General features: G+C 45.8%; 1 protein-coding gene across 4 annotated transcripts in view; it reads left to right on the top strand.

The window, feature by feature from the left end:
- DNAI1 (dynein axonemal intermediate chain 1) overlaps nt 1-22,870 on the top strand; it is a 275,448-nt gene that overhangs the window by 132,725 nt on the left and 119,853 nt on the right. For 3 of the 4 annotated variants that reach the window (XR_012158825.1, XR_012158827.1, XM_073343359.1), the window contains 3 exons: nt 3,433-3,522; nt 10,319-10,406; nt 16,672-16,751. Coding sequence is in view for 1 of the 4 variants with exons in the window: in XM_073343359.1 (XP_073199460.1) it covers nt 3,433-3,522; nt 10,319-10,406; nt 16,672-16,751 (258 nt within the window). In the remaining 3 variants the exon portion in view is untranslated. The remainder of the gene's footprint in view (nt 1-3,432; nt 3,523-10,318; nt 10,407-16,671; nt 16,752-22,870) is intronic. The other variant, XR_012158826.1, reaches the window with a different exon arrangement.

Below are 22,870 nucleotides of genomic sequence, written 5' to 3'. Positions count from 1 at the left end.
TTAAACCCCTATCTGGGTGCTCTTTTTCAGAATTAAAGTGGCCTTAATTTGGTTTAAGTAATCCACTTGAAAAGTTAATTCAGGTTAACTTTTCTGAGCAACCCCCTGTAGACAAGTCGTTAGTGCTGATTCTTGTAAGGAGTACAACACATCTGTGATCTGCACTTTACTTTCAGATACAATTCAAGTTGTTTTTGATCTACAAATTCCAACTGTTTTTCATCTTGGCTACCTTAGAAACCATTCTCTCCCAGTGTGATCCTGCACCGAGGCTCTGGAGCGAATGACCCCCTTGTTTAGGCCGTAGTACTTTGGTGGCAGGTATTTTCGATGAGGAGATCTCGACTCAGGATGTTGCTTCCCCTACTTTGATCCGAGTCAATTGGCCTTAAAGGCTTATCTGTTTTCCCAGGCCTTTGAGGAGGAGATGGGTTGAAGAAGGTGTACCCGAGTTAAGGGAGCAGGGGGATTACCCCAATGGGTTGGACAAATGAAGAAGAGCTTGTTATATGATGAGAAGTTAAAGCTTAGGCTCCATTTTCAAAAGCAGCATTTAATTTGGGATACCTCCATTTTAGGTGCCCAACTTTAGATACCTTGGACCTGATTCTTTTTTTTTAAGGCTGTCAGCAACCAGCTTGCCTTGCCACCCCTTCACTAATTCAGAGAACAGCTTAGTTGCTTGCATAGACGAAGCCACCATGACAGAGAGCGTGACAGAGACCAGGTAGCACGTACTCTCAATCACACTTCCTGTAACAGTGTTGACAACGGAGCTGGCTCATCTTCCTTAGCGTTAGATGAAGGGGTCTAACAAAGGGAGTATCCGACGCTGACAACCATTGTCATCCATGGGTGCTGCCCTAGGCAGATGGATCTGAAATGGATGCTCTCAGCAATTTTTATGCCTTGCAAAACAGCACGGTTGGTACATACCACTGAAAAGAAGTGACTCTAACGTAATTAGCACTTTTATTTTTGGGTATATCACAGTGTGCCATTCCATTGATGCAAACTAGAACAGAGCAGCCTGGCACGTACTGCCTGTGGCCTGTAATAATTGCTGCTCATACGATAGACCTTCTGGTCCAAGGGAGTTATAAGCCTGCTACTCAGTTTTCAATCACATCTCATGGCCATACAGGGAGCATATCAAAATATGCTCAAATGGATTTCCTCAACTTTCATTTTTAGTTCCTCAGAACAGAGTGTTTTTCACTTGAGGATTAATTTCTCTTCAGTGAGTCTCTTGCTTAGTTTTCTTGCTCTATAGGGCTTCATAATACAAACAACTTTTTTTTTTCCACAAGATCAACACTTTTTCCCCCAAGGGAGCAATACCAAAAAACCAAGTACCCATAATTACAATATTGAGAATACAGCTTCCTTTTTGGAAATAGATGCCACGTACATAGATTGTCGTAGAAAGTATTTGGTATGCTCTGTGATAAGCAGATTAATTTTTAATGCATGATGTTTAGAGAAATAGATCGACTGTGGTACTTGGACAGAGACAAATACACCGTTGAAATCATAGGAGCAATCTTTGTCAGTTATGGTGCCCTTGCTCTGCTGATAGATGCCCACAGAACTGTATGTGGGCAGATGTTGTGACAGGTCATCCTTTACTCTTCAGTCTTATTGGATTTCAGGATCAGAAAATTGGATCAATCTTGGTGCTTTTGGTCTCACTGAAATGTCTCTTATAAATCTCAAAACATTTATCCTTGTTCTAATCTCTGTCACTGAGCAGTCACATTCAAAAGGCAAATCTTCTTAGGAGGCAGATAAATGCTCTGAAGTAGTGGAGGGACTTTACCCTTTTTTTGAAGGGTGAAATTTCCTTTAGTGCAAGGCTTAGGCACCACTTATGCCCCATGGGTCCCCCTGCTGGCCCTCTGCACAGGGCTGACTCCCATTCCATGAATACAAATGTCCCAGTAGACACCACACAAGGCCCCATCCTGTTTTCATTGACATCTATTGCAATGCTCCTATTGACTTCAACAGGAGCTGCAGCCAGCCCATCAACAGCAATACACTGTTACCAATACCAATAATTTGAATCTCCTGCCATACACTGAAAGATGTCTTGATTCTTACATGTATTTCTTGAACTTGAACTTAATGCTTGCAAAGCGGCCCAGGCACTGAAGTCCTCCCACCCAGGTACAGGTAGAGCAAGGGCAGTAACGCAAGGAAAAGCTCCAGATAAATCAGTCGTGGTGTTTGTGCATCGTGGGACATTTGAATAGTGAGCAGGGGCTGGTGAGGATGCTAATCCTTGGGCTACAAGTGATGAGGGAGCTCCTCCCCCTCCAGCTGTTTTCGGTGAGCTCTTGTGCAGGACCCGGTCTGGTAAGCTGGTTTAGCGCACGCCTACTGGCCCAGGCCCCGCAGGTGAGCTGAGCAGAGGAATGCCTGTGTTCCCCTGGACTGGGCATCACTCTGCAGTTTAGGTGCCCGGGTGACTGGCCCGGGGTTTCAGTGTACATGCACAGAAGCAGAAACTTGGGCACCTGCAGAACCTTTACTGCAAAAATTCAGGCACTAAGGCAGTTTAGACACCTCCAGCATTTGGGGGCAGCTGAGTGGGGGTTTTGTGGGGACTGATGCTGCGATTTAGGCACCTGAAGTGGCAATTAGGTGCCTAAGTCCTTTTGTGACTCTAGCCCTAGAATTTTTCCATAATTTTATGAAATTGTGGCTGTGTCCAAAACCTGCTGCTGATAGGTTCTGTAGAGATGTAGACAGCACAGGCCGTATCCTGGTGAGCTTATAAGCAAAGCGCCTGATTGTTCAAGCAGATCTAAAACACCAGCGCTTTCTTAACAATCCCTTAGGCCCCCGCCCTGCAGTTTAAGCTGTACAGGCGGACGCCTGCATCCCATTGACTTCAGCTGGATTCTGTGGGGTTGTAAAAGGTTGTCCACATGGAGTCCCATTGAAATCTACAGAGCCTGGGTGCAGGGTGCAGGGCTCTGTCTGCATGGATTGGATCGCAGGGTTGGGAGGGGAAGAGTGGCAGAGGGTTTCAGTGTGCAGAAGAACCTCTTCTGTATCACTTCTGTGGCAAGTCTGATCTGGATGACTAGAATCTTCTTCTGATGTCACAGCTGGAAAGAACTAGTCACAAGAGTGACAGAGAGAGAGGGGGGCTGCTAAAAAGTTTGAAATACTGTATGATGTTGGCTGCTCATAAACTTGTCTAGGAAAAACAGGTGAGTGTAAATAGAACCAAAGTCCACACCATCAGGCTCCCTTTAACCTCTTCATCCCCAAGTCATCTGCGGGGGGGGGGGTGCCTGTGGGGGTAGTGCTAAATGTGGAATGCTTCAACTGAAAGGAAACACATTCATTTGAGTGCTCTGTAGTTATCCCCTGCTGAGTGCTTCCATGCCAACCATAGGTGTTGTGTTTGGGCTTTTTTAGGTCAAATGGCAGAAGGATGACCTGGACAATAATTTGAACTTCTTCTCCATCTCTTCAGATGGGCGGATTGTATCATGGACTTTAGTTAAGGTAAATGTTATGCTGTGATATTTTCTCCCTTGCCAAATTGAAGCAAATTATTTGTAAAGTTCAATAGTGCACTTGATATATTATTGCTTATGACCTCAGCCACCTTGTCTCTCTCATTATTATATCTTTTATTGGACCAACTTCTGTTGGGAAGACCCAGACCTGAAGAAGAGCTCTGCATAGGTTGAAAACTTCTCTCTCGCCAACAGAAGTTGGTCCAAGGAAAGATATTACCTCCCCCACCTTGTCTCTTTCATGTTCTGAGACCAACACGGCTGCATCAACACTGCAAACAACAGTGTTATAATAATGAGTTAGGCATAAAAAGAAGAGGTTGTTAATGATCAACAGTGTAATAGTTCCAGTGTGAGCCTTTAACTTGTCATTGAGTTTTAGTATTAAACTACTTGAAGTGAACAGGGACAGCCCACACCTCTCTGAGCACCAAACCCTGTGTCCTGCATGCAGCATTGGTAAACAGGCTGCATGCAGATCAGTGGTCTCTTAGGGGGAGGGGTTGTCTTCCACCAGGTTGCTTTGAAGCTGCCAGAATCTAGTGTGATTCTTTGCACAGAACACCCACCGTTAATGAGAGAGCTCACTGTAAAATGGACCTAGCCTGTCTCTTTCAATTTTTCCCTCCACTACAAAAAAAATCACCCTTTTAGGAAATGATTAGCTAAAGAGTTCAGATTTGTGAAATCCAGGAAGTGATTGGGAAGGGCCTCAACTTGCTCAGCAACTCAACTAATTTTTCCTTTTGAGGGTGCAATTTAGGAAAAGAGGTTTGGCAGTTTGTCCCAAAAACCTCAATACTTCTCTTCGCGTTGGCACAAAATAAAAAATGGCTTCTTGCTTGAGGATTTCAGTGTCTTTTATTTCACAGTCAACTGGATAACCTTAAGATACATAGAAGCTTAAAGCTTTAGAGCTACATCCTCAGGGAAGGAAAGAAATTTCTTTATAAGGGTTCTCCTGTTGGCATAGGTAACCCACTGCCCTGAGAGGTGGTAGGTAGATCGATGGAAGAATTCAATTTCGGGGCATTTATCTGCCTCATCTCTTTCATATTGGTGGAGTTGGGCACAGTGATAGTACTGTCAGTTAGTTAGAAATAGGCAAAATCACTCCAGCAAACTTCATGAAACATCAGAACGTGTGTTTCATGAGGGTGTTCCCCGTAATCCTAGCCTGTCTCTGGAATATTGAGCCACTAGGCGGCTCTGCTCTGTCCCTGAAATGTTGTGCAGAAGGTCTGCAGTTAGATCAGTGGGTTTCACTGGCTGGGACCTTATCATTCGGGGGTTGGACTAGTTGACATCCTGAGGTCTCTTCCAACCCTAATCTTCTATGATTCCCTACCAAAAGCAACAGTTGTGGGAATGACAGCAAAGATCTGATTGGCTAGTTGATGCAGTCTGATTAAGGTCCAGGACTAGGAGTCGGAGCTCCTGGGTTCAATTTCCAGCTCTGATACAGACTTCCTGTGTGATCTTGGGCCAAATTACTCAACTGCTCTGAGTCTCATCTGTAAAATGGGGATAATGGTACTTCCCTCCTTTAAGGGAAGCATTTGAGGCTTACTTCACTAATGATTGTGAAGTGCTCTAAGATTATTAAATTAACATACTACTGTTGTTGGGTATTCCTGGAAGAGCATTGGACAGAGATTGGCAACAGTTTCTTTTCCCTGTGGAATTTCTGAATGGCTTATGCAATGAACAAGCTCCAGGAATATATTGTCAGGGACCACAGGTCTCAAACCTCAATCCACAGGGTGCTTAAGAGCTTGTAAATTCCAGCCTGCTACCCCATGATGGGCTATTAATCACCAAAACTAGAAGCTTTACTCCAACCTAGGACTTCAGTCCTGGGATCTGATTGGTGGAGCTCTGAGGGTTCTGATGGGTTCCTTGCTTCTATTTAAAGCAAGCATAGGAACAGGAAGTTGCCCATGCAACTAGGTTTACTCTGCTTAGGACTGCTTTCCTTGCGCTACATGCTGCTACTGCCTGTTTCTGATTTCCTGGTAACCTGACCCTTCCTGACACCTGCCTCAGTCTGCCCTCTGGTCTGTCTTGAACTCTGATCTCCTAGTATCTGACCCAGCCTGTCTCCCGACCCCTGCTCCAACCACTAAGTCAGACTGCCAACAATCTGGCCATGACCATTTGAATGGACCACTTAGCTCACAGGAGTGAGCCTGGAGCTGGTCACAGCAGAATGGACTTGGCTAACCCTTCAGGAGCACTGGGCCCACTTGAGTGGTCCGCCCGCCTTCAGGTGGACAACCAAGCCCTGCAGGCCCAGGTCATCCAGCTGACCTCGCATAACCAGCTATTGCAGGAGCAAGTCAGACAGTTGCATGCTGAAAAAGCTGCACTCCAGACATGGCTCACGCAGCCCTGTTACACGACGCATCTGCCAGAAAAGTTTGGTGGTAATTACCAGCGATGCCGGGGTTTTACAAACCAGTGCCACCTCCTGTTCGTGATGCCTTTCTCAGTTCCACACTACTGGTTATAGAAAGGTGATTCTGGTTATCAGCCTGCCGTCCGGGCAAGCATTAGACTGGGCCCTTGGACGCTCCATCTCAACCTTGTGCAGCACTTTACCGGAGAATTACCGGAATCCAACAAATTTACAACAGTCTTGACAGTAGGGGGCTACTTTACCAAAATGGCCCACTTCATCCCCTGCACAGGCTTCCTTTCTGCTGAAGAGACAGCCCAGCTATGGATTAGCGATCCCGTCCGCCTCCACGGCCTTTCAGAGTGCATCACCTCCTACCAAGGGTGTCAGTTCATGGCCTGGTTCTGGCGCAAGGCCTCGTGCCTGCTGGGGGTCCGCACATGTCTTTTCTGCACTTACCATCCCCAGTCAAATCCTCAAGCAGTATCCGTGACATTACATCACTCATTGCCAGTATAATTGGTCCTCACGTCTCCCTTACCCAGAGGTTGCATAGCCACATGGTCTGCATTGTTGTAGGGTCAAAGCTCCATTTTTTATCAACTATGGGTATCACCCCCGATTCCACCTGCACTTACCCCCATCCTCTCCCAACCCAGTTGTCTCAGCCCTAGTACAGTGGATTTCTCGGGCTCAGAAACAAGTGAAAGAATAGCTGGTCAAAGCAAGAGCAGACTGTATGCAGACCAGTATTGATACCAAGGGCCCATCTGATCAGTGGGACAAAAGGTATGGTTCTCCACAGAGCATATCCACACAGACAGATCTGCTCTCACGCTGGACTTTTGGTTCCTTGGCCCTTTTAGGATCCTGTGACATGTTAATCCAGTCACGTTTGTATTTCAACTACCTCGCTCTCTGAAGATTCACCCTGTGTTTCATGTATTGCTTTTGAAACCTACACGGAAAACCCTTTCCCCCACAGGACACAGCCACCTCTTCCACCAGTACAGGGTCAGGGCCATGAGGAAGATGCCCCAGTGGGAAATCTAAACATTGCATGAAAACATCCAACCTCAGGCCTTGGTGCTCACTAATTTAAACTTTAATTCCTTGTTCTTTTTATCACACCCGCCCCCCACCACAATGTATTCTCATTCATTACGAGCTCTCATTATGCAGAAATAGTTGAATTCCTGAATAGACTCTAACAGATTGTTGCACTATCTCATTGTTTCATTATTATTTTTTCTTTCCTTGTATTCCCCCCGTCTGTCTGTCTGTCTCATGTGTTGTCTCTTCTCTTATACGCAGATAGTTCCTACCCTAAAGAGTTTACAGTCTTTTTGTTCTGTGTTTGTACAGAACATAGTGTGGTCCTGATCTGATTAGAGCTCCTAGACACTATGATAATACAAACAAAAATATATGTAGCATTTATTTTGGAGGGGGAAACACCTACCTGTGTGTTGCTGACACTTGGTTCTCAAACTGTGAATGTTAAGCTGCATGTTACCTTGATGATAACAGGGAAATTTTAAAGCACAGCCAAGGTGCTAACAGGGCCGGATTAACCTTTTGTGGGCCCGGCACCAAACATATTTGTGGGCCCCCCTGGGGGCAGTGGAGCATGGCGCTGGGAGATCAGTCCCCTGAGCGAAGGGCCAGCCAGGGCACTGGGGCATGGCATGGTGGGGGCGGCCCTGTTCTGCACAGCCCAGCGCAAGGGCACTGTTTACAAACTGGTAGTCACCAGATGCAGGGGCGGCAAGTTATATGGGCCTGTGGTCCCCGTGCTCCAGGGATATTTAGGGCCCGGAGGCCTGGCTCCACCAATGTTCGGGGCCAGGTGTCTCTCCTGGCCCCGTCTGTTTCCCCTGCGCACCTCCCCATGAACATCTCCTGGCCCCGGCTGTTGCCCCAGGGCGAATTAAAAGGGTCCAGGGGCCCCTGGCCGCTGCCACCACCACCGGTAGTGCGGTGGGGCGAAGGCAGCTTCCTGCCAGCCCTTGCTCCGCACCGCTCCTGGAAGCGGCTGGCACATCCCTGTGGCCCTGGGTGGGGTGTCTCCGTGCGCTGCCCCCACCATGAGCACCAACTTCATAGCTCCCATTGGCCGGGAATTGCAGCCAATGGGTTCTGCGGGGGTGGTACCTGTGGGCAGCAGCACAGAGCCCCCCCACTGCCCCCTGCCTAGGAGCTACTGCCAGAGGGGTGTGCAGGTCGCTTTTGGGAGCTGCCCAAGGTAAGCACTGCACTCCTCACCCTCTCCTGCACCCCAACTCCATGCCCCAGCCCAGAGCTTGCACCCAGCACCCAAACTCCCTCCCAGAGCCTTAAGCAGGTGAGTGTGGTGGGGGCGGGACTTGGACCTGTTCTGGGCACCACCAGAAATTATACAAACCTGCTGCCCCAGGGCAGAAGCACACTGGCCTGCCTGGCCTTATGCTGCCAGAGGGCCCCTTCCCCTCAGGGGCAGGACCATGCCATACCATGCAACCCCCCACCCAACTCCCCCGACTCTGTATGCCCAGTACCCCACAGACTGCCTCACCACAAATGCACAGCGCCCTGCACACCACTATCCCTGACTACCACCCCTGCCCAAATCCCACCACAACTGCCCAGCACCAGACCCAGAACTCCCCCCGCAGTGCCCCAACACACACAAACCTCCCCCACTGCCCAGCTCCTCCCGCCCCCTCACAGACCCACTCCCCCACACCCTGCCCCCCGGCCGCACTCACTGGCACTGCTGAGCCAGCATAGAGCAGGGATCCCCGCTCCCAGCACAGTGCTAGGAGGCAGGACAGCTGAAGCCCAGAAGCACAGAGCAGCCCCATCTGCCATGGCCCCACCCAGCCCTCCCTGCCTGGCACTAGCGGTGCCCGTGGTGGAGGGGGCATTTCCTTGCAGGGTCGGGGAGGGACGACAGCCACCAACTTTCCCAGCCTGCTACTTACACAGAGCGGCAGTCGAGGCAGGCCCCACTCCTGGGGAGCCCGAAGCAGACCAGCCCGGAGGGCAGAGGCTGAGGGCTCCCCTCCACCCCAGTCACTGGCACTGCCTGCCAATCAGCAGCCTGCCAGCGACAGGGGTGGAGAGGAGTCCTCGGCCAGCCGGCCGCCGGCTGAGAGGAGTGAGCAGTGGGTGGGGGAGAGGGACCAGGGGGTGGAGAGAAGCCCTGGGCCAGCAGGACAGCTGAGAGGAGCTAGCGGTGGGGAGGGAGGGGTCAGGGGGTGGAGAGGAGCCAGCGGCTCAGAGTGCAGCCCAAGTGGAGCGGGCTTGGTGGGGGCCCCTTTTGAACGTGGGCCTGGCACCGGTGCCCTTTTAAACCCGGTACTGGGTGCTAATTCATAGGCTTTAACAATCACAGCATTAATATGGTGTTATACAAACAATGGCCCAAGTTCTACTCCCCACTGCACTGGTGTGACACAAAGCAGAAGTTGATCTTGCCAAGTACAGTAGAATCTCAGAGTTACGAACACCAGCGTTACAAACTGACCAGTCAGCCACACACCTCACCTGGAACCGGAAGAAGCAATCAGGCAGCAGCAGAGACAAAAGGGGGGAGAAAAAGCAAATCCAGTGCAGTACTGTGTTAAATGTAAACTACTAAAAAAATAAAGGGAAAGCAGCATTTTCCTTCGGCATAATTAAGTTTCAAAGCTGCGTTAAGTCAATGTTCAGCTGTAAACATTTGAAAGAACAACCATAACATTTTGTTCAGGGTTACGAACATTTCAGAGTTACGAACAACCTCCATTCCCAAGGTGGTCGTAACTCTGAGGTTCTACTGTAAATATTAGTATTATCCTCATGTTACTGATGGAGAAACTGATGCAGACTTTAATGGCTAGATAGAGTACAGCTTTCATTTCGTAAACCTTTTGCTCACACTGAGTGCCTCTCTTCTTGAACTGGGGGGTGAGAAGGAACGTGCCCAACCTGAAATACCATCAGTCTGTTTTTGAGAGATACTGAAGTCAACAAGAGCTGCAGGTGATCAGGATTTCTGCAAAAGATCAGGCCACTTAATAGGTGCCTAAATGATGTAGTTGCCTAGCCCAAGTTTGAAAATTTTGACCCAAGAAACCAGGGTTTGTGTAACCTGGGTGTGTGCACATGGGTGTCCTGCTGTGATAAGGTCCCAATACAGTCCATGAGTGGTAGAGGCTCTCTATTCTGGGGAAGGGAAGCAAAGCTCACAGTAACTAAAACACAGCTTTCACAAGCTGCCGGCTGCTGGCACGAAATGACAAATACTTTTATGTTCAGCTTTTTAAAATTCTTCAAGAAAATGTGCCATTTCCAAGCAACGACAGTCTCTGTATTGTCACCACAAAGACACTTATTAATCTGAAGTCTCCTCTGCCTGCAGAATGAGCTGGTTCATTCAGATGTCATCAAGCTGTCAGTAGAGGGAACAACGATGGAAGGGCCAGAGGGACTGCAGCTGCAAACAATTGGTATGAGCCCAAGTTCTCACCATCCTGATAATTAGTGACATCAAACCTCTAATCACTCATGCATAGAAATTAAAGCAGAGAGCTCTCCAGGTGTGAGGTGATGGGGAGAGAGACTCTTAAAGAATCCTAGGACCTAATCACATCAGCCACACTATCAAAGGCTCGTTCACCTGCGCATCTACCAATGTGATATATGCCATCATGTGCCAGCAATGCCCCTCTGCCATGTACATTGGCCAAACCGGACAGTCTCTATGTAAAAGAATAAATGGACAAGTCAAGGTTCCTTCCCCACTCCGAACTCTAGAGTACAGATGTGGGGACCTGCATGAAAGACCCCCTAAGCGTATTCTTACCAGCTTAGGTTAAAAACTTTCCAAAGTACAAACTTTGCCTTGTCCTTGAAGAGTATGCTGCCACCATCACACGTTTTAAACAAAGAACAGGGAAAGAGCCCACTTGGAGACGTCTTCCCCCAAAATATCCCCCCAAGCCCCCTTTCCTGGGGAAGGCTTGATAAGAATCCTCACCAATTGGTACAGGTGAACACAGATCCAAACCCTTGGATCTTAAGAACAATGAAAAATCGAGCAGGTTCTTAAAAGAAGAATTTTAATTAAAGAAAAGGTAAAAGAATCACCTCTGTAAAATCAGGATGGTAAATACTTTACAGGGTAATCAGATTCAAAACACAGAGAATCCCTCTAGGCAAAATCTTAAGTTACAAAAAGACACAAAAACAGGAATATACATTCCCTCCAGCACAGCTTATTATACAAGCCATTAAACAAAAGAAAATGTAACACATTTCTAGCTAGATTATTTACTAACTTTACATGAGTTGTAAGGCTGCATTCCTGATCTGTTCCCGGCAAAAGCATCACACAGACAGACAAATCCTTTGTTTCCCCCCCACACTCCAGATCTGAAAGAATCTTGTCTCCTCATTGGCCATTTGGGGTCAGGTGCCAGCGGGGTTACCTTAGCTTCTTAACCCTTTACATGTGAAAGGATTTTGTCTCTGGCCAGGAGGGATTTTATAGCACTGTATACAGAAAGGTGGTTACCCTTCCCTTTATATTTATGACAGGACACAAATCAGATGTCAAGAATTATAACATTCAAAAACCAGTTGGAGAACACCTCAATCTCCCCAGTCATTCAATTGCAGACCTAAAAGTCACAATATTACAACAACAAAAAACTTCAAAAACAGACTCCAATGAGAGACTGCTGAATTGGAATTAATTTGCACACTGGACGCCATTAAATTAGGCTTGAATAAAGACTGGGAGTGGATGGATCATTACACAAAGTAAAATATTTCCCCATGTTTATTTCCAACCCCCCCCACTGTTACTCTCACCTTCTTGTCAACTGTTGGAAATGGGCCATCTTGATTATCACTACAAAAGGTTTTTTTCTCCTGCTGCTAATAGCTCATCTTAATTGAGCACTCTCGTTATAGTGTGTATGGCAACACACATTTTTTCATGTTTTCTGTGTATATATATATGTATCTTCCTACTGTATTTTCCACTGCATGCATCCGATGAAGTGGGTTTTAGCCCACGAAAGCTTATGCTCAAATAAATTTGTTAGTCTCTAAGGTGCCACAAGTACTCCTTGTTCTTAAAGAAAGGTTACTCCTCTTGGCTGTTAGCAGATCTAAGTCAGAGTCTCTGTGGAGATGATGGTCTCTAACCTGGGAGAAGGTTTGACTCTCAGGCTACGTCTTTACTGCATGTGAAGCTGTGATTGTAGGGTAGGCATGCCCACTCTAGCTTAAATCTAGCTAGCTTAGGGGAACATAAGAGTTGCCACCCTGGGTCAGACCAATGGTCCATCTTGCCCAGTATCCTGTCTTCTGACAGTGGCCCGTACCAGAGCTTCAGGTGGAGTGTTCAGAACAGGGCGTTTTTTGAGTGATTCTCTGTCTTCTACTCCTGGCTTCTGGCAATCAGAAGTTTAGGGTTGCCCTGAGCTTGGGGTTGCATCCCGTCCAACTTGATTAATTTCCGTCGATGGATCTGACCTCCAATAACTTAACTTGGTTTTTTTCAACCTAGACATGATTTTAGCCTACAGCCAAAGGCAATGAGTTTCACAGGTTAGCTATGTGTTGTGTGAAAAAGTACTTCCTAATGTTTGTATTAAACCATTACTTTAATCAGGTGATCCCTCATTTTTGTATTGTGGGAAGGGGTAAATAACAATTCTCTAGTCACTTTTTCCACACATTTCTTGACTTTATAGACCTCTATGATATCTCCCTTTCTCTAAGATGCACAGTCCTAATTTTTTTGTTCTCCCCTTGTATGAAAGCCATTCCATGCTCTTGATCATCTTTGTTGCCCTTCTCTGAACATTTTCCAGTTCCATTGTATTTTTTTTGAGTTGGGGTTGATCAGAACAGGACACAAAGTATTCAGGATGTGGGTGCACCAGGGATTTATATAGAGGCATTCTGATATTTTCTGTTTTATTATCTATCCCTTTCCTAATTGTTTCTCACATTCTATTAGTGGTTTTGACCTATTCTGTGCATTGAGCTAAAGTTTTCAGAGAAGTGACCATGGCAACTCCATAATCTCTTTCTTGAGTGGTAACAGCTAATTTAGAACTCACCCTTACATATGTAGAGTTGGGATTATGTTGTCCAATGTGCATTACTTTGCACTTATCAATATTGAATTTCACCTGCCATTTTGTTGCCCAGTCACCTAGTTTTTGGACTTAACGATCACATATGGATTTAATGATTTTGAATAATTTTTTTATCATCTGCAGATTTTGACACTTCACTGTTCACTCTCTTTTCCAGATCATTAAAGAATATGTTAAACAGTACAGGTCCCAATGCAGATCCATGGGTGGGATCCCGCTGTTTACCTCTCTCCATTGTGAAAACTGACCATTTATTCCTACCCTTTGTTTCCTGTCTTTCAGTTACTGATCCATGACAGGACCTTCCCTCTTATCCCATGACTACTTAGAGTTTAAGAGCCTTTGGTGAGGAACTTTTTCAAAGGCTTTCTGAAAATCCAAGTGCAATATATCTAGTGGCTCACCCTTATCCACATTTGTTGACCCCTTCAAAGGCATGATTTCCCTTTACAAAAGCCTTGTTGACTCTTCCCCAACAAATCGTGTTCATCTGTGTGTCTGATAATTCTCTGGTTCTAAAGTTAGACTCACTAGCCTGTAATTGCCAGAATTGCCTCTGGAGCCCTTTTTAAAAATTGGTGTTACATTGGCTATCCTCCAGTCATCTGGTGCAGAGGCTGATTTCAGGGATAGGTTACAAACTATAGTTAGTAGTTCTGCAATTTCAAATCTGAGTTCCTTCAGGCTAGCTGCCTAAGTACTTACCCAGGGTCCCAGGCAGGCTTGTGTAGCCCATGCTGAAGCCCGTGTTGTTGTGACTTCATTGCTTGTGGTACCTGAATTATCTAGATTAAAGCTAGCATGGATCTGCCTACATGTGCTGCAATCACATCTCCGATTGCAGTCAAAGCAATGGTCGTTTCTATCTAGATGTATCTAGTCAAGCTGAACAACGTTACCCATCTCCCTCTCACCTAAGGTTAACCTCAACTAGCTACAACAATGTATAAACTATCAGTTCCTTGCCTCCGTCACACCAAGAGAGAACATAACAATCACCATATTGGGTCAGACCAAAGGTCCATCTAGCCCAGCAGCCTGTCTTCCGACAGTGGCCAATGCCAGGTGCCTCAGAGGGAATGAACAGAACAGATAATCATCAAGTGATCCATCCCCTGTTGCCCATTTCCAGCTTCTGGCAAACAGAGGCTAGGGACACCATCCCTGCCCATCCTGGCTAATAGCTATTGATAGACCTATTCTCCATGAACTTTTCTAGTTCTTTTTTGAACCCTGTTATAGTCTTGGCCTTCACAACATCCCCTGGAAGGAGTTCCACAGGTTGTCTGTGCGTTGAGTGAAGAAATACTTCATTTTGTTTGTTTTAAACCTGCTGCCTATTACTTTCATTTGGTGACCCCTAGTTCTTGTGTTATGAGAAGGAGTAAATAACACTTCCTTATCTACTTTCTCAGTCATGACTTTATAGACCTCTATCATATCCTGCCTTAGTCATCTCGTTTCCAAGCTGAAAAGTCCCAGTCTTATTAATCTTTCTCATAAGAGCTAAGCCGGGTTAGCTGTCTTGCTGTAAAAACATGCCTATTTTGGGAGAGAAGATATAGCCTTACAGAGCTTGCAGAAGGAAATTCCCTTTGCGTAGAAGAATGTTTCAGAGTTAGCAATTTGTAGAGAGTGTAATATATTTGTGAGAGGGAATTAGTTTGATACATGCTGATGGTGAGTCACAATATAGGATCTCCAAGGAATGAGGGAGGGAACTGGGAGGGGTTTGGGGGGGGACAGACAGAACAGGGACCGATTGTGTGGGATTGGGTGGAGAAGTCTGTGCCTAGACCACACTCCCATTCAGATCCTGGACTGGGACCCTAGATTCCTGACTCGCCTTCCTCTGCTGTCAGCAAATATTTGTGAAACCCAATGGTAAAGTGTCTCGTCCCTTTCTAGGGTTGGGCCACATAGACGATAACAACCTACTACTGCTATCAGTTACTTTGTTAACTCAAGTGACAGGGATCTGTGTGGTGGATCTAAAGGTTCCAACCCTTCTGATATACCATGTAGGTGTCACTATGATGCTTACATGATGGAATTTCATGGGTCGGGGGAAGGAATTCCAAATGTTTAAAAAAACTCTAGGAACTTACACACAAACTATATTAAAAGAACGTTATTAAAGTTGCAAAGTCGAGCACTCAGGAGTTAGGAAATGCCAGAATTAAGGTTGCAGTGCAATTTGGATTCACCCTGCAATGTGTGTACGAATTATGAATGGAGCCCTACCAAATTCACAGTCCATTTTGATCAATTTCATGGTACTAGGATTTTTAAAATAGTAAATTTCACAGTTTCAGATGTTTACATCTGAAGTTTCATGGTGTTATAACTGTGAGGGTCCCAACCCAAAAGAGTGTTGTGGGAGGTTGCAAAGCTATTGTGGGGGGGGCATCACTTTGGGGGGGGGGCGGCAAGGCTGGCCTTACAGGTGGGTGATTGTCCAGAGCCCCATGGTCAGAGGGGTGCTGTGGTCCATCCCTCCCCCCATAGCCAGCCCAAGGCCACTTTAACTCCTGAGCACTGGGCCCAGAGTTGGGGCGGGGCAGGGCTGGGAGCACCCCAGCTGGGGCTTCCTATTGTGCACTGGGCTCCAGCTGCTAGTCCCGGTAGGGGTGGGGAAGGACAGGACTCCCTCTTCCCTGGGGTAGGTCAGACCCATCTCTGGGAACCTCCCCTGGCTGCAGGAAGCTCCATGGCTGTGCTGCCTTCGGAGCTGGAGCTTTCTGCAGCCAGGAGAGGTTCCCGAAGGTGGGTCGGATCTCCCCTGTGCTGCTGGGGGCACCACAGCTGGGGGCTCCTACTGTGTGCCAGGCTCCAGCTGCTAGTCCCAGTCAGGCTGGTGAGGGACAGGACTTCCTCTTCTCTTATAGGAGCCACTCCTCAGACTGGGCCAGACCTACCTCTGGGAACCTCCCCAAGCTGAACTGGGACAGGGTCAGGCAGCAGCTATTCAATATTTTGTCTTCTCCACATTGTTCAATGTGTGGCTCCAGGCCTTATTTACTGCCCACTAGTCAAACCCTGCCCTGAAGACATAATTATTAATTTCCTCCACAGGCTTTTCTGTGGGCCCCATCACTATAATATCTGAGAGCTTCACAGACATTAACAAAGGACACCACATCCTTGGATCCAGAGATGCCAAGGTGGAGCTGGAGAGAGAGGACTTATTCTCTTTCCTTCTTTAAGGTCATCCTGGGGAAGGATCTGTTCTTGAAACAGTGCACGTGTGGTCCATTTAGGTTCTGATACTATGCCCATTGCCATGCTGAGTGCCTTCCAGAAATAAGAACTGAGATTTGGCAAATTTGATGAGATGTTCTGTGGGAACATAGTGGAGTGCAGGGAAAGAACATCTTTGATATACTGTGCTGCTGAGGAGGGGAGAGGCCGTCATCTAATGCTGCCCTGGATCAGAGGCTCCGAATTAGCAGGTGCTTAGCACCCACCGGCAGCCAATATGAAAAAATATTTTTTCAAAACCTTCATTGATGGAATTTGTGCAATAACAAGGAAACCTATGCTTGATATCATGGCCGTCTTTCTGATTGACAGCTCTCCCTCTCTCTCTCTCAAATAGGTTGTGGAACTTCCTTTGATTTTCACAAGAAGATAGATTATTTATTTCTCGTTGGCACTGAAGAAGGGAAAATCTACAAGGTAAAAACCATTTCAGGGAAACCTCTTTTACCTCTCATCACTGCTGTCTATTTTATAGGGTTGTCATCTTAGTCATTTCCCCAGAATATGTAATAAAATGCAACTTCGGTCCTTCAATCAGATCTCCATGGGTGGACTCCGATGCCCATGGGAAGCCCTGGTGGGTTGCTGGAATATGCCTGAGTAGAGCCAATTGCCACTGGGCTCTAAAAGAACCTCTATAGAATAGAATCTTGTATAAAGATTTTTTTTGTACAAACTGCATCCCAGAATACAGAATGCAACTGCAGAACTAAATAAGAAGGGAGTGAGCGAAATGAAGAGGGATACAGCCCCTGCCTCTGAGCCCATGCCCCCATGACTATGAAATGGCAGGAATAATTTAATCTGCTTTTTATTAAATCATAGGACTTTCTAGCCCTCTCTTTTGTAGAGAGTCTTGAAAATGCAAACTGTAACCAGTGATAGCTCGAGAGGGAAGTCTGTTCCCTGTCCTGCTCCCATTACACGCAGCGTTCCCCTGGCCCGGCTTTTGGGGTCTATTAAAATTATAGCCACAGGGCCTTCAGTTTGGGTGAGGACCTTTAGCCTGTATATGGCTGGTGGGGCAGAGCTGCCCAGAACACAGCTATGGCCGCTGCAAGCTCCTTCACAGCCCACTGCCTTCAGCAGACTCCTCTGCTGAGCTGGAGGATATTCTGATGTGGCTCTCCCTCACTCCCCTGCTGAAGTTGCTCCACTCTGAGCCTGCCTACTGGAGCAGACCCCGCATACAAATAGGTCCATGGATCGCTCTAGGGCTTAGACCAGAGATAAGAACCTGGACACCAAGAGTGGGGCAACAGTGCGCATGCTCAGACGCAGAAATTTCGGACCCTAGGGAACTTTTGCTGCCAAAATTTAGGTGCTGAGTGAGGTTAGGCTGCAGCTGAGTGGGGGGCTTGTGGGTGTCAGTGGAGCCCAAAACGGACTTTGGCACCTAGGTACCTTTGTGGGTCTGGGCCCTCATGTTTCCACATTGTAAAATGAGGACATTGATCCCAGCCTCACTGGGAAGATGTGGTGATAAAGGCCTTGATCTAGCAAAGCACTTGAAACCTGTGCTTTCATGCTTTGCTGGATTTGGGGAGGAAGTCTTTAAAGTCTGTACAGTGCTAATCTCTGCCAGAGCACGTACACAGCCTTTGGGCGGATGGGGATATAGAAGCCCACAACCTCCAGCTTATCTAGGCAGTTAGTTCTTGCAGAACTCTCAGAAATGTTGGCAAGTGTCCAGAGGTGCTCATTCCCTTTGCCACCGTAGTGTTAATTAGAAAGACGGGTCTAACTTCAAATATTCAAGAAGAATGAAGAATCAAGGGTAAACTCCTATCTGGATGGACATGCCTATAGACTATTTGTTAAACTGTTTTAAAAAGTGAGTTTCTGAAAGCTTTTATTTTTCCAAGGGGTGAAAACTTCCTAACAATCAGTAGGATAATATGTTAATTTTTTAGCTGCAGAACAATTACAGAGAATTTCAGAAAATAGTGTGATTAATAGCATTTCTGAAGCCAAGAAATCATTATCTTAATTACACACTGGTCTATCTACTGCCCTTTTACATAGAGGACAAACTGTTTCTGCATTAATATGAACATATAATGGAAAACAGCCTCTTTACATATTACCCACTGGTTTGTGACTTGTTCAGACCTGTGTATTGAAAGGAAAGTTGCAGTTACACGAACCCTGCAAATTCAGAGCACGTCTTTTAAAGTGATATTAATTATGAGATCGAGTCTTGGGATAGAAGCAGCGCTCAGCCACTGTGTGTGTGTCCAGAGACACTGCAGTGACACCGTTAGACTATGTCGGAGAAAGAGAGAGATCTAGCCAAAGTCTTTGCTTGGGTTCTACTTAGTCCTTTCTGAAAGAGTTGGCCTGAGAAAGGACTAAGAAAAGCTAACTTAGTACCTCAGGATCTGGCTCATAATAAGTAACAGCAACAACTTTAAACCCTTTTTGATTTTTTTCAAAAGGTTTCTAAAGAGATCTGAATTTTCTCAGTCCTAATCTGCCTGAGGCTGTCAAGATGGTTGCTGCCTATTTGATTTGTACTTTTTGTTCCCCATTATAAACCCCTTTGAAAAAATTGTTTCTTATATTACCTTGATACATAGCATTTCTGTAAGTAAACTAAAGAAACCCAACAGGATTCTGAAGATGCCCCTAACTGTCCACGTGTGTAGGGAGAAATTGAAGAGTTCTGTGTCAGGCCAAGGTGTTTAGTGCAAGCTGCAATGCTGCTAGCTAACGATTCAAACAACCTCTCTGAATTCGTTTTCCTTCTCCGTATTCTACAGCAATGTCTTGTAACCCTATGGCCAGCTGTTTTATTACAATATTCCTTTACTGGTGTTAACAGATTCTTTGTTTTACCATCACAACTTAATAATAGTTCTAACTTCCTGAGAACACACCTATCATCAGCTAAATAGGAGAAAAACTTACTAAGCAAATCTGGGACGACAGTCTGGAAGATGAAACAGATTCTGCACATTCTTGGTTTGGGTCTAATCATCCTTTTCCTCGTCTTCAAAACTTTCACGCTGAAGGTCAGACTTCACATTTTTCAGTAGTGTTTGATTCTGAAATGTGTAATAAGCAGCCTCAGCGAATAGGAGAGTGAGGGGAAATATTTGCCGACTTCTTTCAGTTCCAGACAGCTTAGAAGTTCTTTGTAACTTCAGTAGGTAACAATTTCAGACAGAAATCTCATTTGTTTTTCAAATTGGAAATAAGGCACACATTTTTAACATTGAGGGTGATTTACGATAGGAACAAAAATTCACAGAAGTGATGCAAGTTACTGGGCTCAATACAGGCTCAGATACAAGTTACTGGGCTCAATTCAGGGGTAGCTGGGTGAAATTTAACAGCCTGTGATATACAGCAGGTAAGACTAGATGATTTAATGGCCTCTTCTGACCTTAAACTCGATGCAGCTCTGGAAATGATTCCTTACCTGACCCCACACCCCATTTATATCTGAACTTTCAAGATACCAAGCACCTCTCAAGATACCAAGCACCATAACTCCCTTGGAATCAGTGGGAGCTGAGAGCGTACCGTGCCTTGCACAGTCAGGCCATGTTTCCTACCCTTGCAAGGAGAGTGGGTCTTTTCCGTCTCTAAGTTCTATGAGCCTGTCATCTTAGTTAAGAGTAACACTGGCAAGCATTGTAATGAATGTCCGACAGAAGCAGCCAGGTCAGAGGGGGCAGACATACCACACACTAGAGCACGGAGGTAAGTGCTTATTTTCTGCAGAAGTCTGGCAGGGTTCTGCCCTGCCCCGGCCTGTTTTGCCTGCCAGTTGGAGAGAGAGTTTTTCCACTTGGCCTCAGCCAGGCATGTGTGGAGAAGGGTCTCTGAGAGGGAAGGAGAATGGGCTCTTCCTCCCCCTACTCCTGGCCCAGGGAGCAGTGGAGGCAGAGCCTGCTAGAGCCAGCCTGGCTGAGATGTCAGGAGAGCCTGGGGAATGAGCTGCTCCATCTCTGCCTGACCTCTGCACTCTGTGATGGCCAGGGCCAGTGCTACAAGACTGCTTGGTTTCTTGTTTACAAGGAATGGAAGGAGCCTGCCAGGGGTGTGGCCAGGGATTCCTTCCAACAACGCAAATCTGAGGGAAACAGGAGTTTCTTAAAGAGGCAGGTTTATAATTAGAGGCTGAAGCCTTAATGAGACAGCCTTTTCTTTGGGCATTTTGCCTTTCTCATATGAGCCTGATGCTACAGGCTTAGACCAGTCTTGCATACCCCATCAAACAACCTGGTAGGCCAAGACACCACTGACTCCCAAAACCGCCTCCCAAAGCGATGACTATGTTGTTCCTTTGATCAAAATTGTATCAGCTTCTGTCTAGACAGAATCTCCAAAATTATTCCCCTGAATATTAATTTTCCATGGGATTCAGACAGCCCTGGGTCAAGACTCTTGTTGATTAAAAGTCTGAGACATTAAGAAAAGGAAAGCCACAAGTACTCCTTTTCTTTTTGCGAATACAGACTAACACGGCTGTTACTCTGAAAAATGAGACATTAAGGGTCTTTCAAATCAATAACACGTGGTGAGAGTTGAATAAAGTAACTTCCCTCACCTTTCATAGAATATCGGTGTTGGAAGGGACCTCACGAGGTCATCTAGTCCAACCCCCTGCTCAAAGCAGGACCAATCCCCAACTAAATCATCCCAGCCAGGGCTTTGTCAAGCCTGACCTTAAAAATATCTAAGGAAGGAGATTCCACCACCTCCCTAGGTAACCCATTCCAGTGTTTCACCACCCTCCAAGTGAAAAAGTTTTTCCTAATATCCAACCTAAACCTCCCCCTTTCAAATTATCCAGGTCTTATTTGTCTCTTCACAGCAGAGTAACTTTCAAAAACAAACCAAATACAAATCCCCCTTATGATTGAATGTAAAAAAGCATGAAGCATTGATACTGCATGTACCATTAAAGCAAATTCCAGCAATATAACAATATGCAGAACTAGCAGCTCAGTGACAGAGTATCTGTACACCATCATATTCGCAAACTTCGGATGACACTGACTGATAAACTGAGGTAACCCAATGATGATCATTCTCCTGAATTTAGGAATATCTCTCTGGGGCAGGTGCTGTATTTTTGGGTGGCCAGCGTCTAACATAATGGGACCTCAGTCAGGGTTTGAGCCTCAGGAGCTACTGCAATACGAATATTTAATAAGAATTAATCTTGTCCCTTTTCTGATATATGAAGATGCTGGAAGTGCAGAAAAGTTTGAGTATCCAAACGGTGAATGTGACTTTGTAAGAAACTGAGTTAAGCCTTGTAATTTTGATTAATTGGAGTCTTTGGAGTGCAAGAATTAAATTCCCATAACACTTTAGCAAGCCTCCTGTTCTAATCTGAATGCATTCAGCATTTGTTATGGTAGTGATGTGCATTATGAGCCTTATTGGTGGCATACTGGGCCGTATTTGCAAACATGGGATCCTAAATTGAACCTACAAAATATGCACACTTGTTACAAATACTGTCATAAATATAAAGGGAAGGGTAAACCCCTTTAAAATCCCTCCTGGCCAGAGGAAAACTCCTCTCACCTGTAAAGGGTTAAGAAGCTAAAGGTAACCTCGCTGGCACCTGACCAAAATGACCAATGAGGAGACAAGATACTTTCAAAAGCTGGGAGGATGGAGAGAAACAAAGAGTCTGTGTGTCTGTATATATGCTGTTTTTGCCGGGGATAGACCAGGAATGGAGTCTTAGAACTTTTAGTAAGTAATCTAGCTAGGTATGTGTTAGATTATGATTTCTTTAAATGGCTGAGAAAAGAATTGTGCTGAATAGAATAACTATTTCTGTCTGGGTATCTTTTTTGTAACTTAAGGTTTTGCCTAGAGGGATTCTCTATGTTTTGAATCTAATTACCCTGTAAGGTATCTACCATCCTGATTTTACAGAGGGGATTTCTTTACTTCTATTTACTCCTATTTCTATTAAAAGTCTTCTTGTAAGAAAACTGAATGCTTTTTCATTGTTCTCAGATCCAAGGGTTTGGGTCTGTAGTCAACTATGCAAAGTGGTGAGGCTTTTTATCCAACATTTCCCAGGAAAGGGGGGGCGTGCAAGTGTTGGGAGGATTGTTCATTGTTCTTAAGATCCAAGGGTCTGGGTTTGTAGTCACCTAGGCAAATTGGTGAGGCTTTTTACCAAACCTTGTCCAGGAAGTGGGGTGCAAGGTTTTGGGAAGTATTTGGGGGGAAAGACGTTTCCAAACAGCTCTTCCCCAGTAACCAGTATTTGTTTGGTGGTAGTAGCGGCCAATCCAAGGACAAAGGGTGGAATATTTTGTACCTTGGGGAAGTTTTGACCTAAGCTGGTAAAGATAGGCTTAGGAGGTTTTCATGCAGGTCCCCACATCTGTACCCTAGCGTTCAGAGTGGGGGAGGAACTTTGACAAATACAGTTAAGTGTTTTGCACATGCAGACAAGAATGATGACGATTTTAGTTTCCATAGAAAGATCTCAGATGTTAATGAAATAAGCCTTCCGGTGTCTGTGTGTTTCTGTGTGTGTGTACTATTATCCC

Source organism: Lepidochelys kempii, chromosome 5 (genome assembly GCF_965140265.1).
Source record: "Lepidochelys kempii isolate rLepKem1 chromosome 5, rLepKem1.hap2, whole genome shotgun sequence".
Lineage (NCBI taxonomy): Eukaryota > Metazoa > Chordata > Testudines > Cheloniidae > Lepidochelys > Lepidochelys kempii.
The sequence above is the reverse complement of the archived record's forward strand: the minus strand, read 5'-3'. Positions and strand labels throughout refer to the sequence as shown.